This window comes from Cyprinus carpio, chromosome B7, assembly GCF_018340385.1.
Source record: "Cyprinus carpio isolate SPL01 chromosome B7, ASM1834038v1, whole genome shotgun sequence".
Taxonomy (NCBI): Eukaryota; Metazoa; Chordata; class Actinopteri; order Cypriniformes; family Cyprinidae; genus Cyprinus; species Cyprinus carpio.
The window spans coordinates 22,759,298-22,783,755 of NC_056603.1; the positions used below are offsets into that span (position 1 = coordinate 22,759,298).

Sequence of the window (24,458 nt, forward strand, 5' to 3'; positions counted from 1 at the left end):
AATTCTGGTTGAATTCTGAAATCAAATATCAGGTTTTTGCCATACAGAACTAGAGAAGGAACAGTGACGAGACTGATATAACAGTTACAAGGTGATTACAACACACCAAAGTTGCTCTTACTTTATTTCATAGTTTCATAGTCAAAACTACTGTTTTTTTGTTGTTGTTGTTGTTGCTATTGAGATTGAGAAAAAATTTCAGGACAATTTAAGGGTCATAAAATTTCCTATTAGTAAATTCACATAAATGGGAAGGCAGACAAAATAAATGATTATTGAGTATAGTTGATTTTTTTCTTTTCATCTTCCAAGAGAATTTGTGAAGCCGTGCGATGATCACTAAATACTCTCATCACTGAATTTCTGTAGGTTATTTCACATCAAAATGTCTTGCAATAAAATAAATATAAAGCAGTTTCAGTGCAACCGCCTCATTTGAACAGACTTTATATAATACCCACAAACTCATTTAAACTAAAGGTTATAATGAAATTGTAATTCAATAGTGGTGCTGCTCAGATTCAGTGGTCCCTAAATGAAGGAGGGGGACATCTGACATTTATGGCTCTTGACTGAACACACAAATGTGTACGGTTTAGATAATTTATTATTATGTGGAGCATTTTATATGTTGCTCAACCAATCGTTATGACAACAGCACATTCTCGGGGGCGGGGTCACACGGTCTCCTGCATCCGGGCCGTTTACACCGAGCTACACGGATCGCAAACCGGAAGTGCTGCGTGAAATTTGCAAGATTGGCAGAGTTGCGAAGACTTCAATAGGGAGCGCTGAAAATTAGGTAAATTAATTTCTCCATATGTGATTCATAACATCTGTTGTTTCGTTGCTCATTATTTTGCTCTCTGATCCGCACAATCCTCTATTCATACAGCAGGGCAACCCTTGCTAGAATTTCCGTTCTGTTAAATCGAAATGAAACAGGTTTGCAGCTAGTTAGCTTAGCTGACTGTCGATTAATCATAACGAGCGAATATATGCGGCATCTGGCTTTTTGCCTTAACGCCATCACTGAGACCTACACTAATGCGTCTTATTTAAATCACATGCCCTCACGTTGAGTCTGTTTTTGCTGGATAAACGCGCGGCTGCGTGTCCAGATGTTGCGTTTCCCTAGAAACGCGGAATCCGTCACTATCTGTCCTGAGCTGGACACTAGACCTGCAAGTACACAACACAATGACAAAGAGAGTAAACGCTTGCCATTTTATTAAGATGCTCTTAAAGTTGGAAGAACATGCGCGATTATGCTGTCTGAGAGAAGATTACTGACCTGCCACAGATACAGCGCACATAGACGGACTGACAGAAATCAAACTAAACACAGACCAGTGTCGACTGTTTTCTCCTGTAGTATTATTTATGAAATAAGGATTGAAAAAATCTTGGCCGTACCATGGTTGTTTAAAGTACATGGAGTTACTCGTACCAGTTTAACAAAAATAGGGTTTTGGTTTGTTGACATGTATTGCAGTGTAACAGGGTATACTTCATCTAAAACCTGGCGTTTTTCATTTTTATAGTGCATGCAGGTTTTATGACCTCTTATTAAATAAAAGACTTACATAGAATATATATATATATCTTTGTATATATTCTATGTATATAAGCATTTGTTTCACTGCGGGGCCATGTAGAGTGATCCTTTATATCCATCTTACCCTCACAATTTATTAAGCACCTTAATAAATTTCTGCAAATTACATTCTCGCAAATTACCTTATCACAGTTAATCTAGCCATTTGCTAATGTGCTCATCTGAGGCATGCAGAGATCATTTATGTTTTTCTCTTGCTTGGATCAGTGTGTGGATGGTGACAGAGATCGCAGAATCACATGACAACACTGAGGTCTAGACCACCACACACTCAGTTTTACTTTCATCTGCTTCATTCTGCAGATGATTCGATGGCATCTCAGTGTGTTTGTCAGCTGAGCACATCTGAACCGTCTGGCTCTACTTGAAATAGAACTGATAATTATCACATTTGCATTTTTTTTAGCAGACGTTTAGTCACTTGTGAATGAGGAATGTTTCAGCTGGTATGAGTGATGTCTGCACACAGATTTACTGACCAGCCACAGATAAACTACCACATGTATGGACAGAACTCAAGCTATGAGCACAGAGCAACATTTTTTCCTGTAGTATTGTTCATAAGATTGTAAATGAAAGTGAAATCTTGATTGTACCTTGTTTGCTAATAATTATAAACTCATAAATACATGAGAAAAACATGATTATTGCTTTTTATTGTGGTTGATTCACTGAGCGCAGCTTTGAAACACAACTGTGAATGAGGCGCATTCATTGTTTTTGCTGATGGTCTTTTAAACTGGGTAATGAATTAAATGGCACTGTAGAGTGGAAGAGGAATGATTTTGGACGGCTAATGTTTGATCAGAACCAAAAGATGTGTCATCAAGTATTGACATCAGTGATAGTCCAGCTTGCAATCTAAGAATGATGAAAGCTTCTTTATGATTTCTTTAACTGTATGCAATCTATACCAAGATTGCTGTCAGCAACAAGGCTAGATAACAGAAATGTTATAAACCAGAGCAAAAGATTAATGACCCGGGTTACGTCACCTGAAGACTGTTATCACATTAATTAGAGATATGGACGTGGATGTCGTAGCAGAATAAAGGCTGTCACAGATGTTAGTAAATGTGAAGGGTTGAGGATATAAATAAGAGCAAAGGGTAAAACCCAGAATTGTTGTCAGTATACGGCTGGACGGCCACATTGCCGCGTGGCACCAAAGCGAGGGACTGTCACAGCAGATCACTGTCTGAGCCCCACTGATGCCTGCACTAGTAGCCCTGTGGCTACACACGCACAGATTAAAAAGTATGGCACATTCACAATGCCACAATATTTTAATACTAATAGGTTAAGTACAGAATGCAGCATAAGAAATAATAATATAATTAAGACTTTGGTTCCACAAAGCTTGACCATTCTGACACAACATCTAAAAGTTTTTGCTGAGGGGATTGATATTGTGATCATTGTGGTTATCCAGGTTTAATTTAGACTTTATTTACATATACGTAATGATTGACACACATACACAGCTCATCACATGAAACGGAAGCTCAAACATTCTGGGTGAACTTTCCCTTTAATGCAAGGCTAGTGAGGCTGTTTTATAGCTACTTCATTAATCCACTACATGGATTTCTCAATGAAATCTACTGGCAAGCTTTCAAATTAATGCGTTATGCTTTAGAAAGAACAAATGGTAATCCCCCCTCCCCCCAATTCTGCAGTTGCTTCCTAGTCTATTAGCTGTGTCATTTATGACCAACAATTTATCCTGAAAAATACAAATATTATTAATTTATATGCTGGTTTCACTATAACAAAAGAATTAAATAATCGTGGACAAACATATTTGCATTATTGTAAATTATACAGTATATAAAGTATGAACCGGTATCTAAGCCAGAAAATAAAGCTAATATTAGTCAGTTTCTAGTGATGTGTTATGACAGTAATGTGCTGTATTGTGAAAGGAACTGGTGTTAAACAGTTCTCATGAAGGGCAGATTCATAGTTCGCAAGATTAGGTTAGGAAATAAACTCAAATGACCTGTTCAGCATTTGTCATTGTGGTCGCTCATGTGAGTCATTCACTGAACATGCAAGTGTGCACGTGTGAAGAGGCTGCATTTACCCAGGCTTATGCTGAACAGACCCAATGCGAAGGCAGCTGAGCTTTCACAGATCTCAGCATAAAATTGTGTTGTATTGTAATGTGCAGTTCTGTGTCTAACTGTTGTGCGTCAATTGTGTTGTCTTAGAGGACCATCATGTCCTCTGACCTGCTGGTGGACCTTCACGATGATCTGGGAGGGGACGACTCTCCTAGCGCTGCCCTGGACCAGCTCAAACTGGTACAGGACAAACAGTGGCTACCAGATGACCCTGTTAGCTTGAGCAAATCCGGTGAGTGCATGGTGGTGGGAATTGTGCGTGTTTGTCATACGTAAAATCTAGTTTCATTTTGCAGAATTATTCTGATCTTTTCAAAGAATAAAGCAGTGTAAGAAAAAGGAAGTAATTGCCAAGAACTCTACCATTTTTTCATGAATACCAGTCATATGCTTGCTATATTTTTGGAGGCAAGTGAAGCCGAAACCTTCCAGTTGACATAATTGTCACAGCCTATTTAAGAGACAGCAGAGAACTCAAGTCATGCAGCATTACTCATACACTGCACACACACATACATATATACACGCTTACGACACACTTTACCACTCTTACAGAGGATGACTGGGCGGGCTGACTCCAATTGATTCATCATCTGCAGAGTTTGAAATTAACTTATTTATTTTACTTACTGGACAGTTTGGCTACTAAATTAAGCTCCTGGTCATTTAGAATTTCTGCTAGCTGAAACAAAAATATCAGAAATAAACCTGGTGATCAAATCAATCAGATTTGAAAACATTTTAACAATTAAGCCTGATTCTGAGTCATTGAATAGCTTTCATGACAGTCACTTTTTTCACTTTTTGAATGGCAATTTTACGACTGTCAATCATTGTTTGCGACTACCATGATAATGTTTTTTTTTTTTTTTTAATTTAAATAGGAATAAAAACCATATTCAAACAGCATTTATTTTGTTGTAATTTCCAAATATATCTAACTCCAAAATGAATGTTTAGCAGGCTGTCAGGCTGTTATATCACAAAAAGTCAGCAAACTGAATTTATTCTTCCATTGACGCATAAAAAAAAGTGAGAAAAAGTGGCTTCGTCTCCTGGGGGTTTGGAGAAAGAGAAGGGATAATCCATATTATTATATTTCATATGTGCCACCAGTGTATGTACATGCATCTTTTCCAGTGTGCAGCCCTCGTTATGCTTTGTTTTGATGTTAAAGGTTTCTGGTTGGAGGACATGATATGAGTTACCAACCACAGCTGATTTGACCTGTATTTGTTGGGTTGGTGGGTGTTCATTTCAAAACCTGATCATCTGGTTGAGCTAGAGCTGAGAGGAATCTGAGAACATGACTTTCTTTCATGAGCTTGTGTTTGGGATATTTACATGGTGTTTTATTTTTGTTTGCAATGTAGCATTCATTCTATTCTTTCCTGCAGCTTCAGATATTAAAAGCCTTGGTGGCACTTCACATCTGCCCTGGGACGACCCCTTCTATGACATTGCCAGACATCAGATTGTGGAGGTGGCAGGTGAGGTGTTATGAAATGCATAAGCATCACCAGCTAGCGTTTATTCTAGTTCTAAAGTCTTCTGATTTTTGTCTTTCTTTGTAGGTGATGATAACTTTGGTCGGAAGGTCATTGTTTTTAATGCTTGCCGCATGCCTCCCCATCATCAGCTGGACCATCATAAACTTCTCATGTAGGCATCGCTGCTCTTACTTCATTTATGTGGTTCATTAATAGATATATTAAGCTGGGCTCAATACACTGTATCAGCTATGTTTTTAATAATTCTGCATCGCCTTATATTGGTGTTTTACTTGACCTGGTTTGAGACTAACATACGTAGATGAGCACAAGACACTTTAAAGATCAAGGTCAAGTGCAGGGAACAAAAAAAAAAACATTGATAACGATCCAAGGAGAGAAGTTGTCCCTAGAGACAAAGAGAGTGCTTTTGACGTGTCAGCTGATCTCTGTTTGTGCGGTTTATTTGGTTAATAATATATTTAGATTTTAATTGATATGTTGTAAATATATTGATTACATTCTATTTTTTTGTTCAGTTCAATGTTAAAATATACAAGGATATGTCAATTTTAGAATACTATGTTTTAATAATTATTGAAAATAATTGTTGTTTTACCTTTTTATATAAATGTATGATATGTCACAATATTTGACACTTTTAGGGATTAACTGTCAGTTTTTTCTAGACTTGGTTTAAAATGCCAAAAGACATGTCCTGTGAGAAATATATTTAGGACAACTGTATTATTGTCTATACATATTCTCAAGGTTTTCCTTCCTCAGTTTTTTTGCTTGAATGTCAACCACTCATATGCTGAGTTAATAATTAATCTTGTGTTCAGTGAGTCAAAACACCATAAGACAGTGTCCTAAGAGACAGTGAAGTTTTTAATGAAGTGAAATCAAGACTTCGTTTAGTTCCCCATTGTGAACTTCAGGAGCTGTCTGAGAAGAGTATGGCTGGTGTAATGAAATCTAGAACAAATGTCTAGACCGAGTGTCTAAATGACTCGGAAGTGAATAAATAAAACCTGAAGTTTCAGTAATTGACAGCTGATTAAGTGCAGATGTCCCTTCTGTTTGTTTTAGTGTCTAATGTGAACTCTGGTTAAAAAAAAAAAAGAAGAGTTTTGATTTGGTGTGCATTTATTAATATTTGTGTGCAGGTATTTGAAGCAGACTCTTGATAAGTATGTGGAGAGTGATTATACCCTCATCTACTTCCATCATGGTCTGACCAGCGAGAACAAGCCCTCTCTAAGCTGGCTTCGAGATGCCTATCGAGAGTTTGACAGGAAGTGAGTGATGCTGTTGTTAGTGAGAGGCTCAGAGTGCAAACCTGATTGGTTGTCAAACTTCAGTATTGCTGTGTCTTTCGCAGGTATAAGAAAAATATCAAGGCACTGTACATTGTCCATCCCACTATGTTTATTAGAACCATCCTTATTCTCTTCAAACCCTTCATCAGGTCAGTGCCACGCTATACTCAATATTATTTTATTCTCACATTGATTGTAGCGTGTGATCTGTACTGTAATCTGAATCTTACAGCCTGTATTCTATACTTCATAATACACTACAGACCGATGTGCTTATGTTCTGTTTTCAGCTTTAAGTTCGGCCGTAAGATAAACTACATCAATTATTTGAGTGAGCTGGAGGAGATTGTGAAATGTGATCAGCTGGTGATCCCCAACAGAGTCCGAGAGTAAGAAATTCTATATATGCAGTTATACATGTGCTCGGATCACACTGTTATTTCTTAGCCCAGATAAACCGTTCTTTTGAGATGCATTCAAGAGATCCTTTGTGTAGGTATGATGATAAGATCCGTCTGTCCCTGAAGCCGTCTGTTGTCCCTGGACCGATCTCTCCTCCTCATAGTCCTCCTCTTCCTTCCCAGCAGTTTGGGGTCCCACTGTCAGCGTAAGTTTCTCTCATATCTCACACAGCTACAATCTGTTACTGACTGAAAGCATGAAATTAAGATTTGGACTTAATGTAGTTGAAGATTATGATCTCATTTATAGTTTATAGAAAAACTTGTACATTTTGATTGTGCACTATGAGAAACTCACATTTAGATATGAGGTGTTTTTTATTGTTGTTTGCAATCAGATTGAGACACAGTGCGGCAGACTCGGAGGGAATTCCACTAGTCATGCGGGCTACTATTGAATTCCTGCAAGAGAATGGTAGGTCTTTTAGTCAAGTCAGATTTATGGCTCAACCAAATCTTTTACGTACCTCTAAACGTGAGTGTATTGTATCTATCCACGTAAGGTTGGATATACTAATAGTAGTCTTTTTGTTTAGCCTCAGCGGTGGGTTGTTGAGTACTGGGGCAATTTTATTATAGAATAGTGCAAACTTATGTATTTATTTACTTTCTTAAATTGAGAATGTGAATTTTATTTCCTTTATTTTAGGTCTTAAGACAGAGGGAATATTCCGGCGTTCTGCTAATGTTTCTTTGGTTAAGGAAATTAAGCAGAAATATAACTCAGGTAAAGTTGTGTGATGCACATTTCCTGTTCACAAGAATAATTGGCATCAGTCCTTAGAATGTTGCGTGTGTCTGTAGGAGAGGAAGTGAATTTCTCTCAGCTGGACGATGTCCACTTGGCAGCTGTGATCTTAAAGATGTTCCTCAGAGAACTGCCAGAGCCGCTGCTCACCTATCAGCTCTACAACGACATTGTCAACTTCCACAGTGAGAACACAAAACACAACGCACTTGCATAGCAGCACCAGCAGCTTCCAGATAAGCTTACATAAGCGCACACACACACACGTCTGTCCGCCTAGTGCCTACTATACTGACATCAATTGTTAAAACCACAGTTTTTGCATGTAGACTGTTTACAATGAGCCTTGAAAGTGACACGGCCACACACACATTCACACGTACTTAGTTTGCATTCCTTGTGTGTTGTTATCAGATGTTGACACAGAGTCGCAGGCAGAAAGGATTCGGAACATGCTGACATCACTTCCTGAGGAGAACTATACATCACTGCGCTTCCTCATACAGTTTCTTGCTCAGGTAATACTCAACATAATTGGCAATGTTCAACAATAAGAATTTTTATTTAAAATTTATTTGAACTTGTTTAAACATATACATTTACATATTATATAATTATATATCTATCTATATCTATATATATATGTATGTATGTATGTATGTATATATATATATATGTATGTATATATATGTATGTATGTATGTATGTATGTATGTATGTGTGTGTGTGTGTGTGTGTGTGTGTGTGTGAATGTATAAAATATAATATGCACATGTGCTATATATTTATACTCCTGTTCAAAAGTTTGGGATCAGTGTGATTTTTAATGGAGTCTCTTCTGCTCATCAAGGCTGTATTTATTTGATCAAAAAAACAGTAATATTTTGAAATTTTATTGCAATTTCTAATATTGGTTTCCTATTTAAAAATACTTTAAAATATAATATATTTCGTTGACGCAGCGCTGAATTTTCATTAGTAATTGTTGTCTTCAGTGTCACATGATCCTTCAGAAATCATTCTAATATGCTGATTTATTATCAATGTTGAAACTTGTGCTGCTTAATATTTTTTGGGAACCTCTGATAATTTTTTCTTTGATAAATTAAAAGTTAAAAAGAACAGCATTTATTCAAAATAGAAATCTTTTCTAACAATATGTCTTTACTATGTCTTTTTTTATCCATTTAACACACTCTTGCTGAAAAAAAAATAATTCATTTCTTTGAATGACTGACCCCACATTTTTGAATAGTAGTGTATATTGTAACACAGAATTTCCATGTATTTATATATCTATATTTACATTTCAATTTGGAATGTAACTTGTTATTGTTTATCATTTATTTTATGTAAAAAATGAAAAATTTAGATTTTTGAAAAGGTCCTGTTCACACATGATCTATTAATGGTAACTTCCCAGAAATTTACCAGTGAAGATTGTATGTGTTAAAGGAGCTAAACTCTTCTTTTGTATATGCTGTGAATGTGAATTAACGTTCATCAGGGAAAACAGTGTGCATTATCTCACTAGATTTGTAACGTTTGCCAACAAAGGAGAATACATCAATCTATGTCTAAATATGCCATGTAGTGTACATCGTGATTTCAAAATAAAAGTTTCTGCCTGTGGCCATTCTTTTAATACATAATGTATTTAAGTTGGTTATATTCAAATTATGTAAAGGCATATTACATTATGTATTTTAACAACGTTGTTCAATACAATCATGTAGTTACTTGGTTTTGTTATTTTATTTGAGCCAAATATTATTGCCTCATCGTTAAGTTTATATATAAATAGTTATACTAAAGCCTGGTTTTCACTTAGGTCTGTTTGTGTTACTAAAAAATATCAGATTACTCAGTTGTCAAAATAATCATTAGTTACAGCCCTAGATTAGTTCAGATATTTCTAAATACAACTGCGTTGTAAAATTTTGTCTTGTTCTAGTGAACCAAGTATCTGTATTTTGTCTCATCTCGTGAGCTAAGTGTAATGTCACACCCCTAGTGTCGATAAGCAGTGATATAGCTCATAATTTTCCAAGTGTATGATATAGCTTTCATTCTTCAGGTCAACCATATATTCAAGAAAAAGAAAATCATATGAAAAATGTTTGAATTAATATGTTTGAATAAAGAAAGCGATAACTTTGCCATAGTATCCTTTCAAATGTTAGCGTTGCCACAGTCATTGCATGTGCCCCCACGCCCCTGTATTTTTCTTTAAAAAGAAAGCAATAATAGCTGATAATTATTCAGGAAATCCCAAGGCAGCCATAAATAGCCCTTCTAATTGCTGTAGCCAAGTATTTCTTTCCTACTTTCTCCTTCAAGCATTTCTTCAAGTATTTCTGATCTTCATTGTTATTGATGTGCAGGTGTCTGCTGAGAGTGAAGTCAATAAGATGACCAATGCCAACCTGGCTGTGGTGTTTGGGCCCAACTTGCTGTGGGGGCAGGATGCTTCCATGACACTCAGCGCGATCGGACCAATCAACAACTTCACCCGCATCCTGCTCGACCTACATCAGGAGGTCTTTACCCAGTGAGGAGCGGGAGAACTTTTCACGAGGACTCCTCTCCGGTTATTGTCCCTCCCCGGTCCATAGCTTTGCTCCTCTGTTGCTGTGTCCCGTCCTTCGTGTCTCCCTCAGTATTGCCAAATGCATGAGTATTTTAACTGGGTGAAGCTATGAAAAAAAAAAAAGATACTGGAGGACACGGAGCGGTCAAGCTGTCACAAACGTTTAGGCTATGATCAAAATCTGACAATCGTCTCCTTTTCTCTCCTGCAGAAGTCATGTAGCTGTTGTCAGACCTAATGGTACTGCACAGGTACAAGAGTTTTTATATGGTCTGTTAGCGGAGGCCTAAATCAATAAAGCAACTATGTGTACAGGTAGCTGCTTTAGCTGCTTTTGTTTGTATGTTTTGGTAGCTCATCAGCTTTGTTTGGATATTGTTTGTTCAACTTAACCGAATTCATTTCAGTTCATTTTTCCAAGAAGTAAAATTAGACTACATGCACACGTCCTTATTTTTGTAAGCCATAGTTGGCACAAGCTATGGACAAGTATAAAGCACTACTACTTAAACTTGAAACACTTATTTTAAACATGCTTATTTCTTAAATATATGGTATTATGTATCGTCTCAAAGAACTTTCATTCAGTCTTCATTTATATTTTCATATCATTATATTATTTTTTTCTAGAATCTTTTCGTCTTTTTGTGGCATCTCACTGATTCCAGGAACAGGGCAGATGCTTTATGGCCAGCACAAATTTCCTGATGCTGAAACAGAAAAGAAAAGTTATTTTTCTGATCAAAACCTATGCTTCTTCGATCTGTATGTGTGGAGTTGTGTGTAATTTGTGTGTGTGTGTGGTCTGTTCAGTAATTCTGTTGTATTATTCTACCCCAGACATATTTATTTTGTTTTTTGTTACTAGAAGACGTACTGCCTGTCGGGGACAGTGCCATTACACATGGGCGCATTTGAAACAATAGCCAGAAGATAAAAATAGCAAAGAACAATTTGATGTTATTTTGTCGTCTTAGTAAAATTGTGGTTTTATCTATGAGGAAACATATCATAGTGCAATGAGTTATTACTGGAGTGCATACAATCCAAGTACAGCAACATTTAACTGTATCACAGGGCTCTGTACGTGTTCGCTTTAATTTTATGATTAATGGATTTGAATCGTATGGAATTGAGTTTGGTTTAATGGGTCTGAATTCCAAAAGAACCATAAAGCAGGTACTTGGGCACTAATTATAAAGCACTAATGAGTTAAGTGTCATATGCCTTGATATCGAATTGTACCTGTTTACTGTGTTATGTTAACGTCCTGTTCATGTCAATCCATCCGAGCATTGACATGTGGACCAGTGGCTTAACTAGTTTTAGACAAGCGCCCTCAAACCCAAGTGTCTGTGTGCCTTAATGGAGTGAACTGGCGATGATATTAGCTGTTAAATTCCCTTTCTCTGGACAGATCTGTGAACTTTGTGCCATTTTGTTGTACCTGTATCCAAACATCTACCTGTTTACCTGTACTGTAGTGTATTTCTTTGCATTACTTCTTTTGTGAAGGCTCTTTTCTTCCATTTTGGCTGTTAAAGTGTGTTCTGTGCTTTTGCAATCTTTACTTTTGTATATCATGTTGTGATATCTTCAGAGTAATAAATTGTTAGAGATGGTGTAAAAGGTTTCCCTCTGTGGGTTTGTTTTATAAGCTTTAGAACATCCCCTGGTTGTGGAGAGCAAATGAAAACACTTTTACCACAGTTTTCTTATTAAAAGCAGGAAGATATATTTCATTGGCTTTTACATATTTGTCTCCAAAATAACTACCCTGTGAGTATAAAAAACTAATTATAAATACATGTAATTATATCTTATTTTGGAACACAATCATTGTCAACAACATCATCCAGAAATAGCAAATTAATTAAGAATACAAATGGCAACATGATTACATAGTAAAAGGTCACGTGGTTTTTGTACAATTTAAGTGATAAAATATACATTTTTGAGGTAGGCTTCATATAAAATGTATCTGTTGCACCGGACAGAATTGTGTTATTTGAAGTTGGAGAAACAGGTGGTGCCCCGTTTATAAATTGGCATGTGTGTGTATTTGACCGAGCAGAGATGTGGGTAATGGTAATTCGTGTGCGTGTCTATAATGCGAGAGGGACTGTGTGATGATGTGTATACACTGTTCCTGTAGGGAGGCGATCCTCTGGCTCCTCACACCCAGCTGAAGCTCAGTTTCCGGGGCCGTAGAGCTCACCAGAGGATACAGAGCCTTGCTGACCTGCAGGGAACACAAAAGTTACGGGAGCATTCTAAATTCCCACATTTAACATACATCCAGTACTTCCACGTACTCTGAGTGCAGTGATATTTACCTGCTCCAGGCCAGTGAAGGCCACCCCAAGGTTCACTCCATTCCGGAAGAACGTCAGCGTTCCGGCGCTCAAGTCCAGCAAAACCCCAATGACTGTATTTCTTTCATAAAAAGGCTCTGTGTATTTTCGACTCCTCCCATTATGCCAGATGAAGCCTTTGTATGACAGACCCCAACTCTCACCGTCCATGCCTTTGAAGAAAGAAAACCGGACGATCAGAACAATAACAAACAGTTTCAAAGACAAACACTGTGTGCTTTTGTACTCTCGGCTTGTTCTGTTCTTTTCCTCCCTTGTTTATCTACGCAATGTTGATGGGACAAAATTCCTGTTTGATAATTAGATGTTTTTTTTTAGATTTTTAGGTTGCCAAGTACGATCAACCTGAGGGAGTTTACGTCTGTGCTGAGTGGAGCTGGGCTGGGCTGATTTGGTTGAAGAAGAATATGAGCATTCCTAAAAGGAACATGACTCACCTATGAGGTTAACAAACTTTTGATCCCCTGTGTGCAGAAGTGCATGTTGGGTACCGACCCCCACCATCACAGAGCTTCCATATGGAGGCTCAAGGAACTCAATCTCCCAGTAATGCTCACCATGAGTGAATCCTTTACACAGAAATAAGCGTTATCCTGTGGTAATCAATTATTATCAGAAAATTCTGCCACAACACAACTCTACTAGAGAATAATAAAAGCCTTACTACCATTACAATTGCTGGTTAAAAATTAACTTGAACCAGGCTTGATGCAAAGGAAACTAGCACTTAATGTACAACTACTTATCACTGAACGTCTATACTCCTAAAACAGTATCAGCCTGATTAAATGTAACACTGTATTTGACAATAATTAAACTAGCTGACTTGTGAACAAAAGCAGCGCTATTTACAGTACTCACTGGTCTCACCTTTGGTGCCTCTGACCCCAGCAGTTCCTTGACTGTCCAGCAGAGGGCTGATGTGAAAATAGACAGCTTGTCGGCACAGAGAGAGATGAGCATCAGGAGATTTACTGTCCGGATCCCATTCCCAACTCTCCCAGGTGTGACCTCTGAAAGAGCGCAACATTTGCTCTCTACAACACACAGCATACCATACATATCAATGTACAGTATAAACAAAATAAACTTTAAGCTACCCAATATTCCACATTACCAAAAGCAAAAAAGTGTGATATCATTCGATTATTTCTAAGGTAATATACATAAGTTATTACATACAGACAACGAGTGTACTATGCTGAGTTATCTAGCCTATTTCTTGATGTTTCAAAGCGCGGAGACCATTCAGACGAGTGAGCACAACCTACACATCACATATAACATACTATAAAGAAAACGTACGTGACTTACCAAGTGTACACTTAGTTATGTAATCCGATGTGAAATAAAGAAGAAAGTAAAACTTTCTTTTAGGCACTTGAAATCCGCTTTTAAAGGAATATATGCTTCACAGTCCGTTTTATATGTGGGTGTTCAGACAGCTGGACGATACAAAAACATTTCACAACTGCTGTCAAAACAACACTGGATTTATCTAAATATGGAAGTAGGCGTGTACTTCGGCGCTCATGAATTTTATAATAGCCATTGCTGACGTTGCTTCCAGTAAGGCACCCTAATTAATATTCATGAGCCAAGCCTTCGCCAATCCGCTGGGCGAACGTCGAGCTAACGAATATTCATTAGCTAGTGAGCTCCAAGGTTTGCCTAAAGAAGACACAATGTTTTAGGCCAGTTCAGCATATAGGCGAAGCAAACAAACACAAAAGGCCTGTCTGAAATAAATCAGTTTATTACACAACATTTACATGCCATATTAACAAAGCGAGGAGAGAAAGAAGACACTTAAAATAATAAAAGAAGGTCCAGCTCCTAATAACTTGGCAACATAAGCTTTAAAAAAAAAAGCATTCCTCACTGTTTAAAGACCTTAAGAAAAAAAAAATTAAAAGGTGAAATTGGTACAATGCATGTACAGGAAGCAGGTAAGCAGACACAGACTCACAATTCACTGTTGTCAGTGTTCACTTGTAGTGCTGTTCATGTTTAAGCCTATGAAACAAAAACTGGACATATTCTTAGATAATTCACGTTTTCCCTTGAATTAACATCGTAAGAGAATTCAGATGGTACAATGAGAAGAATCTGCTTCAGTGATCAGTCAGTCAACTGCATGTGGTGTTGTGATGAGCAAAACAAAAATAAAGGCTGGTACAGGTTTATACATTCATTACAGTGAGCTTTACTTACACACTTCTGCTATTTTAATAAATACAAGGGTTGGAAATTTAATGCTGCTCTGTTCCTGTAACAGATGCTGCTCTCCTTATACCTCAGTTCAGCTTTTTTCTTGAATGATGATTTTCTTCATAGCTCATTGCACAAGGAAAAACTGACACAAAACATGGTTAATGTAGACATCCAATGAGGGATGCTCCAGTGAAGGAAGCAAGAAGAGTAAAGAAGTTGTGAAGGATGCAATCTCTGTTCTGTTTTATTGTAGCGTGTCCACAAACGCATCAAACTCGTCAATGTTCTTCTCATAAATGGCCAGTTTCTCTGGAAGAGAGTCCTGCAAAAACACATGTTCACTGTACCAAACATCTAATAATGAACACATCACAATGTTACTATAGCATAAATGTGAGTAAGTCACCCTTTGTATAATTTGTATACAGATTCTGTTTTTACGTAAACTGCATATATAATTTACTTGCAATTATTTCAATGGTTCTTAATTTTATTATCCACACAATAAAACTTTTTCCTTAAGACTTCAACACCAACCCTGGCTTGGTGCTGAAAACTGTAAAATCTGTAATGTAATTATACCTACAGCATAGGAATACTCTCTACTCTATGTATGTTCTCATGCCTTTCCTGCTTTAAAGGTCAACCTGTCCCATATAGACTGCAAAAATGTTCAGTATGTGCTTTGACCAGAATTTGTTTCTCACCAAATCCTCAGCCATAGACTGAGCGCTGACATCGATGGACAGGCTTGCAAGTTGAGGAGGGTTTTGAAATTCTCTATAGAAAGTCCCCAGATCCATTGGCAGAAGGTCATCTTTAGAGAATGCTGGTTTCTGTTTGGCACACAATCACAGAACTGGTCTTCAAACATAATATGGACCATATTAAGCTTTTACCACACACTTAGAACAATATCTGGTCCTAGAGGGCCACTGGCCTGTAGAGTTTAGTGGCTACCTTAAACTCACCTGCCTGCAATTTTCTAGCCATTCTGAAGATTTAAGTTAGATTTTTCATGTGTGTTTGTTTAGGAGCTAGTTTTCCTTTCTTGTTTTTACTTCTCTTGTAACATTTGTATTGATTTTAGCCCGACACTAGAGCTCTGATCAACACCAGAACAGTGCTGCTCTGTCATGCAGAAACAGACTTCAAAAAAAATAAGATAATCAAGCAGGTCTCTTTGGACCTCTCTTATGCAACATCAACTCACTAGCTTCAAAGACTTCCAACTGGTGTGGGACACTATCATTTAACAGTGTATTTATGAAATAAAAATAAAGGAGAGTAAGGTCTTCTTCAGATCCAGTAAACATCAAGCATATTTAGCTTTCTCTCAGGTCAGAGTCTTACGTTTCTTTTTTTGATGAATACTTGACTTGTCTGGATCACTAGATACTCTGTCAAGGGCTTGATAAAACTCCTTTCTGCTGTCAAACTGCTCACAAGAGGAATCAAAAACAACAAAATGCCTACCAGTACCCATCTCTCTGGTACTTAACAGTTCCCATTCACTCAATGTACTGTTACATAGTTCTCAATACCTGGAGAAGAAAGCAGATCTTGATAAGTGTATTTTTATTATGTGTTGGTGCACTTACAAAGTCAACCATGACAAAGTCGTCTTGTGGCTGCCCCCCGCTGTGGCTCGAGGTGTTTGAGTGCAGGCTGCCTTGCAAAGGAGATGAAGGAGCCGGGGATGGAGGAGGGTGCACCTACAAACAGAGAAAAACACCTCTAAATTTCACACACACAAGACATGAGAAGACAGTGGACGATGCAGTGGGTTTTCTTAATTTGAAATGCATAGTAAGTATGGGTGTTTTTTGCTTTCGATACCATTGGGTCGTTCTCCTGCAGGTCATAGGCTCTTGGAGCGAATGCAGCAAAAGGAAGATCCAAACTGGTTGTTGTCGCCTGAGTTACACATACACAACACATCAGAATGCATTTTCACCTCACAAAGAACATGACAGTGACTTTTTGCACTTATCAGTAATACTTCTTATACTGTGTACTTATTAAACACGTTACTAGCCAGTCTTGACTAAATAATATTAACAAACACAAGCTTAATATATACACACTACCCTTCAAAGGTTTGAGGTCTGTACAATTACAAAAAAAATAATAAAAAGAAATGAAATTTTAGTCATAAAGAATGCTTAAAAACCGATCAAAAGTCAGTTACAACATTTAAAATGTTGCAAAAAGATTTCTATTTCAAATAAATGCTGTTATTTTGATCTTTTGATTCATTAAAACAATTCAGAAAGAAATATTCACAAAATGAAGGTGCTCAACATTGACAATAATTCTAATAAGAGGAAAGTTTTCTTGTTAGATTGTTGTCTGAAGCATCATATGACACTGAAGACTGGAGTAATAGTTGCTGTTGTGAGCGTAAGATACTCTTTTCAAAACCATTAAAAAACCTCGCAGACCGCAAACTTTTGAATGCTAACTGTATGCTTAACTTCTCAGTAGTTCATGTAGATTTTTATGAGAATGTAAGAACTATTTCAATGTACATAAGGGTCATTTTTGTTTTCTAAGTTATTATATATTATTGATGTATTCTAACCTGAGTGGTGGGTTTGTTGACAAAAGCTCCAACTTTCCTGGTGAAGGTGGTCTCTAGAGCATCAGAGGGGGACACAGTCTTCACCTTGCTACCACACACACACACAAACATGGAATCAAATTTTTCTAATCTGACAAATTAAAAATCAGCATTGAACAGACTGAATCTCCTCACACTCTTACCTGCTACAGGATGTGGGCGGTGCCGGCTGAGGGGATTGTCCAGTGGGGCATGAAGGGATACGACCATGCTCAGCTGCAGTGCCATGAGTAGGCTGAGCTGGCATCTGTGGGACTCCACCTTCTTTACCCGGCACAACCATCTGATTAGGAAGAGACACATACTTGGCCACCTCAGTCAGGTCAAAACAACACACACACTTCTGTAAACACGTGCAAATAATTCCAAGCAGCTGTTCTACATCAGAAGGGATGAGGGGCATGAAGTTATAATAGGGAAAGTGGTGCTTTTGCATGTGCGTAATGCGTAAGCACTGGTTTGTTGTGTGCTGTACCTGGTGAGGATGTGCAGCAGCAGTACAAGCTGTTGTGGGATGGCACAAATCCACAGTTCCCAGGGCAGGAGTCTGATATGACAGACGTGAGCTGTACAGCTGAGAGACAGAGAGAGATTCATATCACAATAAGAGTCAAATGTCAGATCAAGAGGCCTTTTTAAGTCTGGTCCTGTATAAACCTCACTGCAGAGCAGAGAGCAAGAAGGATCAGAGTAGTTATCGGAGTAAACACACAAATGCTTCAAGTGAAACAGCAGGCAGGTCAACTCAAGGAGAAGGCAGCAGTGACTGTGTGCATTTGCCTGAGCAGTGCTCAAACAATCTGCTGTGTGAGTGATACTGTATAACCCTCTTCATTAAAAGGTTATACAAGGTTATGAAGGGTAAGCAGTGGAGTATAGGTTACTGGGGCAGGCCACACACAATTTTTACTTAAATTAATCTATCAGCTGCATGCGTGTACACACACTTCTCTCACACACACACTGGACTCACTTGCTGTGAGATGCCAAGCCCCATGAGGGGAACCTTCAGTGTGGCCATCAGAGTCGGCCTAGGTGTCTTAAAATGTGCCTGACTGACTGTACACACACACTACATGCACACAGATAGAAAGAAAGATAGAAAGAAAGAAAAACAAGGGCAACAACAGCAATGAAAGCACTGCCACAGAAAGAGATAATGGGGAGAGAGAAACTGATTCCATCGTCACATAAAATACTTTAACGCTAGTCTGAAGATTTTTGAACAGTTTTGTGCTGACACAAGTACACAAAGACCAGTAATATTTTAGTATTATTTATATACTTTTTAAAATATATATTAATTTTATATTTTATTTTGCCTTTGTTTATTTCAGCTTTATGTCAATTAGTTAACAAAAACAACACTGATCAAGACAACAGACTAACCAAACACAGCAAAAAGAAAAGAAAAAAAAAATGAAAAGAAAAAAACTAAGTATAGGGAGGAAATGTACTGTACTTAGCAGCAATCTCAAATCATATTCATGGCTGGAGGAATATAAAAACTATAATCACGAGACCTGTTCATCAGGGAACTGCTGAAAGAGACTCATGAATGAAAACAGCTTATCCACTGTGAGAGGTTAACTGTTAATCTCTTAATGACAGGCTGCGCTGCACCTGTACTGAAGCCGGGCTTGTACAAGGAAGGTGCTGAAGGGTTATATTTAATGGGATAGATGGAAAGGTGATAGAGACGGCATTACCTGCGATGGTGGGGAGGTGGAAAAGGACGTGGTGCACACCTCCTGAGAGTCTTCTATTCCTGCATATGTCCCTCCCTCATCTTCTCCAGGTGCTCTAAGAGAGAGAAAAAAGAAAAGAGCTGGTTAGAGGCCAGAGGACAAGAAAGCAGAGTCATTAGTTTGAATCCCTGTACTATAAATAATATCAAACATGTTGTTTTTAATGATTATTAATGGTTTAATTCCAACTTATTCTGAAAGCTGAAAAACATAAATAATTGTATGTCTTTCTAGTGTACTATAAAAAAAATATATTATTAATTTTGATTTAAATACCAATACAGGTGATATTCTACACTTCAATATTCACAACAGTTAGGGGTTGATAAGATTTTTTAAATATTTTGAAAATTAGTCTCTTGTGCTCACCAAGAACATAATTATTTGACCAAAAGTACAGTTAAAACCGTAATAATGTGAAATATTATTACAATTTAAAATAACTTTTTCTATCTTAATATACAAATATTTATTCCTGTGATGATGAAGCTGATCATTCTAATATACTCATTTGGTGCCTTTAGAAACATTTCATATTATCATATTATTATCAATGTTGAAAACAGTTTAGTACTTGTTGAATATTTTGTATATTGTTTTTTTTGTTGTTGTTTTTTTTTTTTTTACAAAATTCTTTGATGAATAGAAAGAACAACAATTATTCGAAATAGAACTTTTTTGTAATGTTGTAAAAATATTCATTGTCACTTTTGATCAATCTGTGCCTTTGTTGAATAAAAGTATTAATTAAAAAGTATTAAAAGCAAAAAAAACACATTCTCACCCCAAACCTCTGAACAGTAGCCTATCTATACTGTGATTATGTGTTTATTTTTACGCACCTGTAACTGCAAGGATGCATGTGTGCCATATTAGTGAAGGGACGCTCCACAAAATGATCAATGATGATACCCATGATAGGGCCTGTCCTCTCAAACTGCCTGCGAGACACACAAGGACAATATCTTGCACAACACCACTACAAAACTATCCAGAATATCTGAATACTTGAATGTGTTGCATTAGTGCTGGACAGTTTGACCAAAAATCTGTATATCAGGGTTTTTTTTAGGATTGTGGCAGTTTCACATTTTATCATGGGTTTCTGTATGTGCCTTTATATGAATCAGAATGCATGAAACATTTGCAGAACCATGGGTTTTAATCACGATCCAAACAAGATGATGCATGAGCAGTTTTTGATTTGAATCAGATATATTAGATATAATTTCACAATTTAAAGCAAAAACAGAAAGGTCTGACTTTAGCTTTGTGAAAGTGTACTACATAAAACATATCTGCAGGAAACAAGAACATTAAATGGGCTGCATGGGAACGCAAATTCTCTCTCTGACAGCAGGAGGCGCTAAAAGAATAGCAGCAGTATAGCATTTCCCTGGTTACCGCTGTAAATAAAGCAGTAATGCCTTTATGAAACTACTTTAAAATGCATTAAATGGAGGCAAGACGAAAATAAAAATACCATATAATATTTTTTGAAGTTTTTTTGTTAAAGTCAGTTATACTTTGATATAAATTAATATAAAAATTATTTATTTTTTATTTTTTTCTTCCAATATTTCGCACATCATGAACAGTGAGCTTGCTTTGCCTGCTACAGTATTTTCTCCTCTTTGTATTGCGACCTCTGCCAGGTATGAGAATTAATCATCATTATTCTTTTGTTTTTATTCAGCCATTATTCTGGATTACATGGATTACCCGCATCTCTTTGATCCCAGCATACATTTACCCACCTAGTGGAAGTTCGTCATAAGAGGCAGAGCGTGTTATGAATATGATCAAAGTCCCTTTGATATGATTGACATTATGAGCAGCAAATGAGCTTCCTCTGAGTCAGAGCAGCGATCGCAGAAGAGAAAACAGACAGACATCTGTATAATTACTGGGGGGGGGGGGGGTTTGTATTATTGTAAGGGGTAGGTTTAGGGTTGGTGTAGGTGTAGATGTTAATAAAACACAACCTCATAGGTAGAAAATTTAAGCATAAATCAATGGAAAATTAATAAAAATGATTATGTATGAAGAAATATGAAGTTGACCTGTAAATATATCAATACTTCTCCAAGTACACGCACTTTTGGACTATAAGCCTTAATAGACGCTGTTCAGTGACGCTATGTGAATACAAATAAACTTCAGCAGATGTGTGACTGAATATGAATAAGTGTTTTTATTCTGTTCAAAATATCATGCATTATTTTGCACTCCTGACATAAATTAAGAAATTACTGTCACTGCAACCGTGTTTTATCATAAAAGTGGTCAAATATCAAAGCTGGAGTCTTAAAACTTTCTAATGATAAACCGTTTGTTGGGACGTTTTAATGTGCTGTGAATGTAAAACAACAATAATCTGAGGCTGCTGAAATATTTGCACGTTGAGCTAACGGTCAACTCTCAATTCACAATGCTGTCAATGTTGCTTAGGCACTTGTACCAGTATGCCGGTTTTTAAAAAGTCATACTGGTTGTGTAATTCAAAACAGTTTATTGCCCAGCACTTGCATACAGGGAGATGTAATGCATACCTTGAAGACATGAGGGCCAGATTAGTGCGATATGCACAGGACAAAGTGATGGTGCCTATGGGAGTGCCTACAATACCCACTCGCACTGTCTGGAACCCTGCAGAGAGAAGTGAAGAAGATACTACAGAACATCTACACATCCTTTATTAGTACTTTGAAGAGAGCCCTTCAGACTATTACCTTCCCCGAGACCCGTCAGCTGGACGTCTCCAAAATAGATCCTATCAAAGAGATATTAATCAAATCTGACTGTACATGATATCCTTTTTCCCTCCTCTATGAACTCATGTATCAGGCAATATAAGACTTTGTGGAGTGTAGAAGAAAGTGTGTTGAGTACCTGTAGAGTATGACATAATCATGCCCTTGTTTACGTGAAAGCTTGTAAGCAGGTGTCACCCTTGTGATGGCCAGCAAAGACTTGAGGAGCAGAGACAGCCGATTATAAACTGTATAGGACACTTTAATGTCCTTATCACACCTGGAAGAAAATGCAAACCCGAGTTATGCCCCAGTGTAGTAAACACTGACTTGCTGATAATGTATCAATCTCAACACAGAGCAGTTTTCAGCTGACTGCTTTGTCCTGTCTACATCGGGGAACTGTGTGTGCTCACTTTTCATTCATTTCCAAACACCACGTCTCCAGCTCCATGGAGTCTCCCTGCATGGGTAAACACAACTTCTTAATACTCAAGTAAATATCTTTTTATTAAATTGGGCATTTTGTCATGATACTTTTATTATATTGATGGTGAACTGAAAGAAAGACTAGACCTCTGAGGTTTTGAGGGAGATCTCCACACACATGGATCGGCCGATGCCAGGCAGCTGTCCAGCAAGAGCTTTTTTTGCTTCATGAGTCACCTCTGGGATGTCTTTTATTGCCAGATTAAACTTAATAAAATCATGAAAACAACCAGACATGCAGATCTCATGTTAGTTTTAATGTAAGCAAAACAGGACCACTGTATGTGAAGGGTCTTGGATGCGTCTTACCCAGTCTGACCCTGTCGGTGATGAAGAAGAGCAAGTGCTGATCTTCTCTCCAAGCCGGGCTTGAACTATAACTTGCACTGTCTGAAAGACACACATAAAGAAAAAGATATCATCACCCTCTCACCTGGGATACCAGATTTCATGCATGCAATAATACCCTTAGTACTGTAGTGATTAATGCAATCACCTTCAAGGCAAAGAATTTGATGAATTTATCCAAGTCTTTCTTGTCCTGTGGGCTCAGATCACTATCCATTGCCGCACACACCTAAGACAAGATAGAGGGAAAAGCCCCCTTAATAATATTGTAACATTTACATTTAACATATTTTAAAATAGCAACATATTTAGATACAACATGTACAAAGTGAGTGTTATAATGTAAGATACTGCATCATCGATTCTATATAAAATTGTACTTTGACAATTTTGTTGAATATCTGAATGACTGATGACAGACAAAGCAGGATTTAATGAATAGCAAAGATGTCTGAAATGTACATGTAACTCATAGAATTACTGAATAATAACAATTATATTAGAACATAATACATTATTATAATATCTAATTTTCTGTGCCAATTCTAGGGGCAAAACTACTACAGAACTTCAAATTGTATATAGATTTTAAATATATTTTTTTTATATAAATTGTGTATATAAATTGTGTATATATATATATATATAATATTTTGTTCCATAGATGTAAAAACTTTGCTTGGTCCACAAATTCCTAATTAACAAATAGACACAATCTTTCATATTCAACAAAATGCAATGTCATAGATCACTATCACTAAGATACAAAATTAGATAAGTTAACCTCAAAAGTGTTTCGACTAACGAAATCTCGTTAAAATGTCGATATTCAAAGAGTATTCTAGAGTTTGTGAGATTGTGTGCCTTCTAAAGTCAAGAGGAAAAAAATAAAGTGGGGGTCATCTTGCAGCATCCTACTCTAAAATAGTAATAATTGACGAATTGACTGATGTCTTTGTGTCATTAGTACTGTCACATCTTTACGGCAGCTCGCCTCTAAGCATTTAAACATGTTCTGAATAGAAAACAACAACAACAACAACAACACACCACTAAGTTACACAACGCAACACTAAAACAGCTTTATACAATCAATGTCAAAGGACAGCTGCCAGCTCATCAGACTCAAGCTCTGAAAACAGTAGACCTGCCATTTGTTTTCTCACAGCCAAACATCTCAAACTGTTTACAATTATCTGTGTGTCTGTGCAGCCAATGCTAGCCGCTTAGCAGAACACGCGCATATACTTACAGCTCATCACAGAGCGGAGACTCAACTGTTAACACCTAGCGTTAGAGTGTGACGCTAAGAGCGCGATACACCGTGGCTGATTGCGTGAAATGATCAAATACAGCCTAAACGATCCAGTATTTTCAGTTAATCACATCGTAGCACCACAACGTCACACGCTGGCAGGCGCCGCATTTTTGTTTATTTTGCTTGTTTGGCTAGTTCAGGAATGACGTGTTGCCTGTACCGATTCAACTACGCCACTTTCGTTACTTTTTTAAATTTGAATAAAGAAGTCTATGCAATTATGATATAATACAAT

General features: G+C 37.2%; 3 protein-coding genes across 7 annotated transcripts; 1 reads left to right on the forward strand and 2 right to left on the reverse strand.

Annotated features, from left to right (window-relative positions):
• The first annotated feature begins 645 nt into the window (after positions 1 to 645).
• Positions 646 to 11,984, forward strand: LOC109093422 (rho GTPase-activating protein 1-like). The gene is made up of 13 exons (XM_042727973.1): positions 646 to 802; positions 3,832 to 3,976; positions 5,142 to 5,234; positions 5,319 to 5,406; positions 6,404 to 6,535; positions 6,619 to 6,705; positions 6,847 to 6,945; positions 7,053 to 7,163; positions 7,356 to 7,432; positions 7,667 to 7,744; positions 7,822 to 7,950; positions 8,180 to 8,283; positions 10,150 to 11,984. Exons 2-13 carry the CDS (start codon positions 3,841 to 3,843, stop codon positions 10,318 to 10,320), a joined length of 1,305 nt encoding a protein of 434 aa, XP_042583907.1. The 5' UTR covers positions 646 to 802; positions 3,832 to 3,840; the 3' UTR covers positions 10,321 to 11,984.
• On the reverse strand, positions 10,983 to 14,218 carry si:dkey-23n7.10 (SPRY domain-containing SOCS box protein 3). 2 transcript variants are annotated; one of them, XM_019107157.2, is made up of 5 exons: positions 14,045 to 14,218; positions 13,601 to 13,767; positions 13,168 to 13,299; positions 12,692 to 12,882; positions 10,983 to 12,597 (listed from the first exon to the last, which is right to left on the reverse strand). In XM_019107157.2, the coding sequence occupies exons 2-5, from the start codon at positions 13,758 to 13,760 to the stop codon at positions 12,394 to 12,396; spliced, it is 687 nt and encodes a 228-aa protein (XP_018962702.1). In that variant the 5' UTR covers positions 13,761 to 13,767; positions 14,045 to 14,218; the 3' UTR covers positions 10,983 to 12,393. The 2 variants fall into 2 exon arrangements, with proteins under 2 accessions (XP_018962702.1, XP_018962701.1); XM_019107156.2 differs by having other exon boundaries at positions 13,592 to 13,767.
• A 252-nt stretch (positions 14,219 to 14,470) lies between these two features.
• Positions 14,471 to 24,372, reverse strand: atg13 (ATG13 autophagy related 13 homolog (S. cerevisiae)). Of its 4 annotated transcripts, none has more exons than XR_006155200.1 (18): positions 24,158 to 24,372; positions 23,054 to 23,134; positions 22,867 to 22,947; positions 22,645 to 22,764; positions 22,485 to 22,531; positions 22,208 to 22,348; positions 22,048 to 22,088; positions 21,868 to 21,964; positions 20,158 to 20,256; positions 19,277 to 19,370; positions 18,541 to 18,639; positions 18,043 to 18,141; positions 17,711 to 17,850; positions 17,529 to 17,616; positions 16,784 to 16,861; positions 16,421 to 16,659; positions 15,652 to 15,780; positions 14,471 to 15,266 (listed from the first exon to the last, which is right to left on the reverse strand). XR_006155200.1 is itself a non-coding variant. In XM_019107160.2 (18 exons), exons 2-18 carry the CDS (start codon positions 23,120 to 23,122, stop codon positions 15,189 to 15,191), a joined length of 1,614 nt encoding a protein of 537 aa, XP_018962705.2. In that variant the 5' UTR covers positions 23,123 to 23,134; positions 24,158 to 24,370; the 3' UTR covers positions 14,471 to 15,188. The 4 variants fall into 4 exon arrangements, 3 of the variants coding, with proteins under 3 accessions (XP_018962705.2, XP_042583906.1, XP_042583905.1); XM_019107160.2 differs by having other exon boundaries at positions 16,546 to 16,659; positions 24,158 to 24,370; XM_042727972.1 differs by lacking the exon at positions 23,054 to 23,134 and having other exon boundaries at positions 16,546 to 16,659; positions 24,158 to 24,370.
• Positions 24,373 to 24,458: the final 86 nt, after the last annotated feature.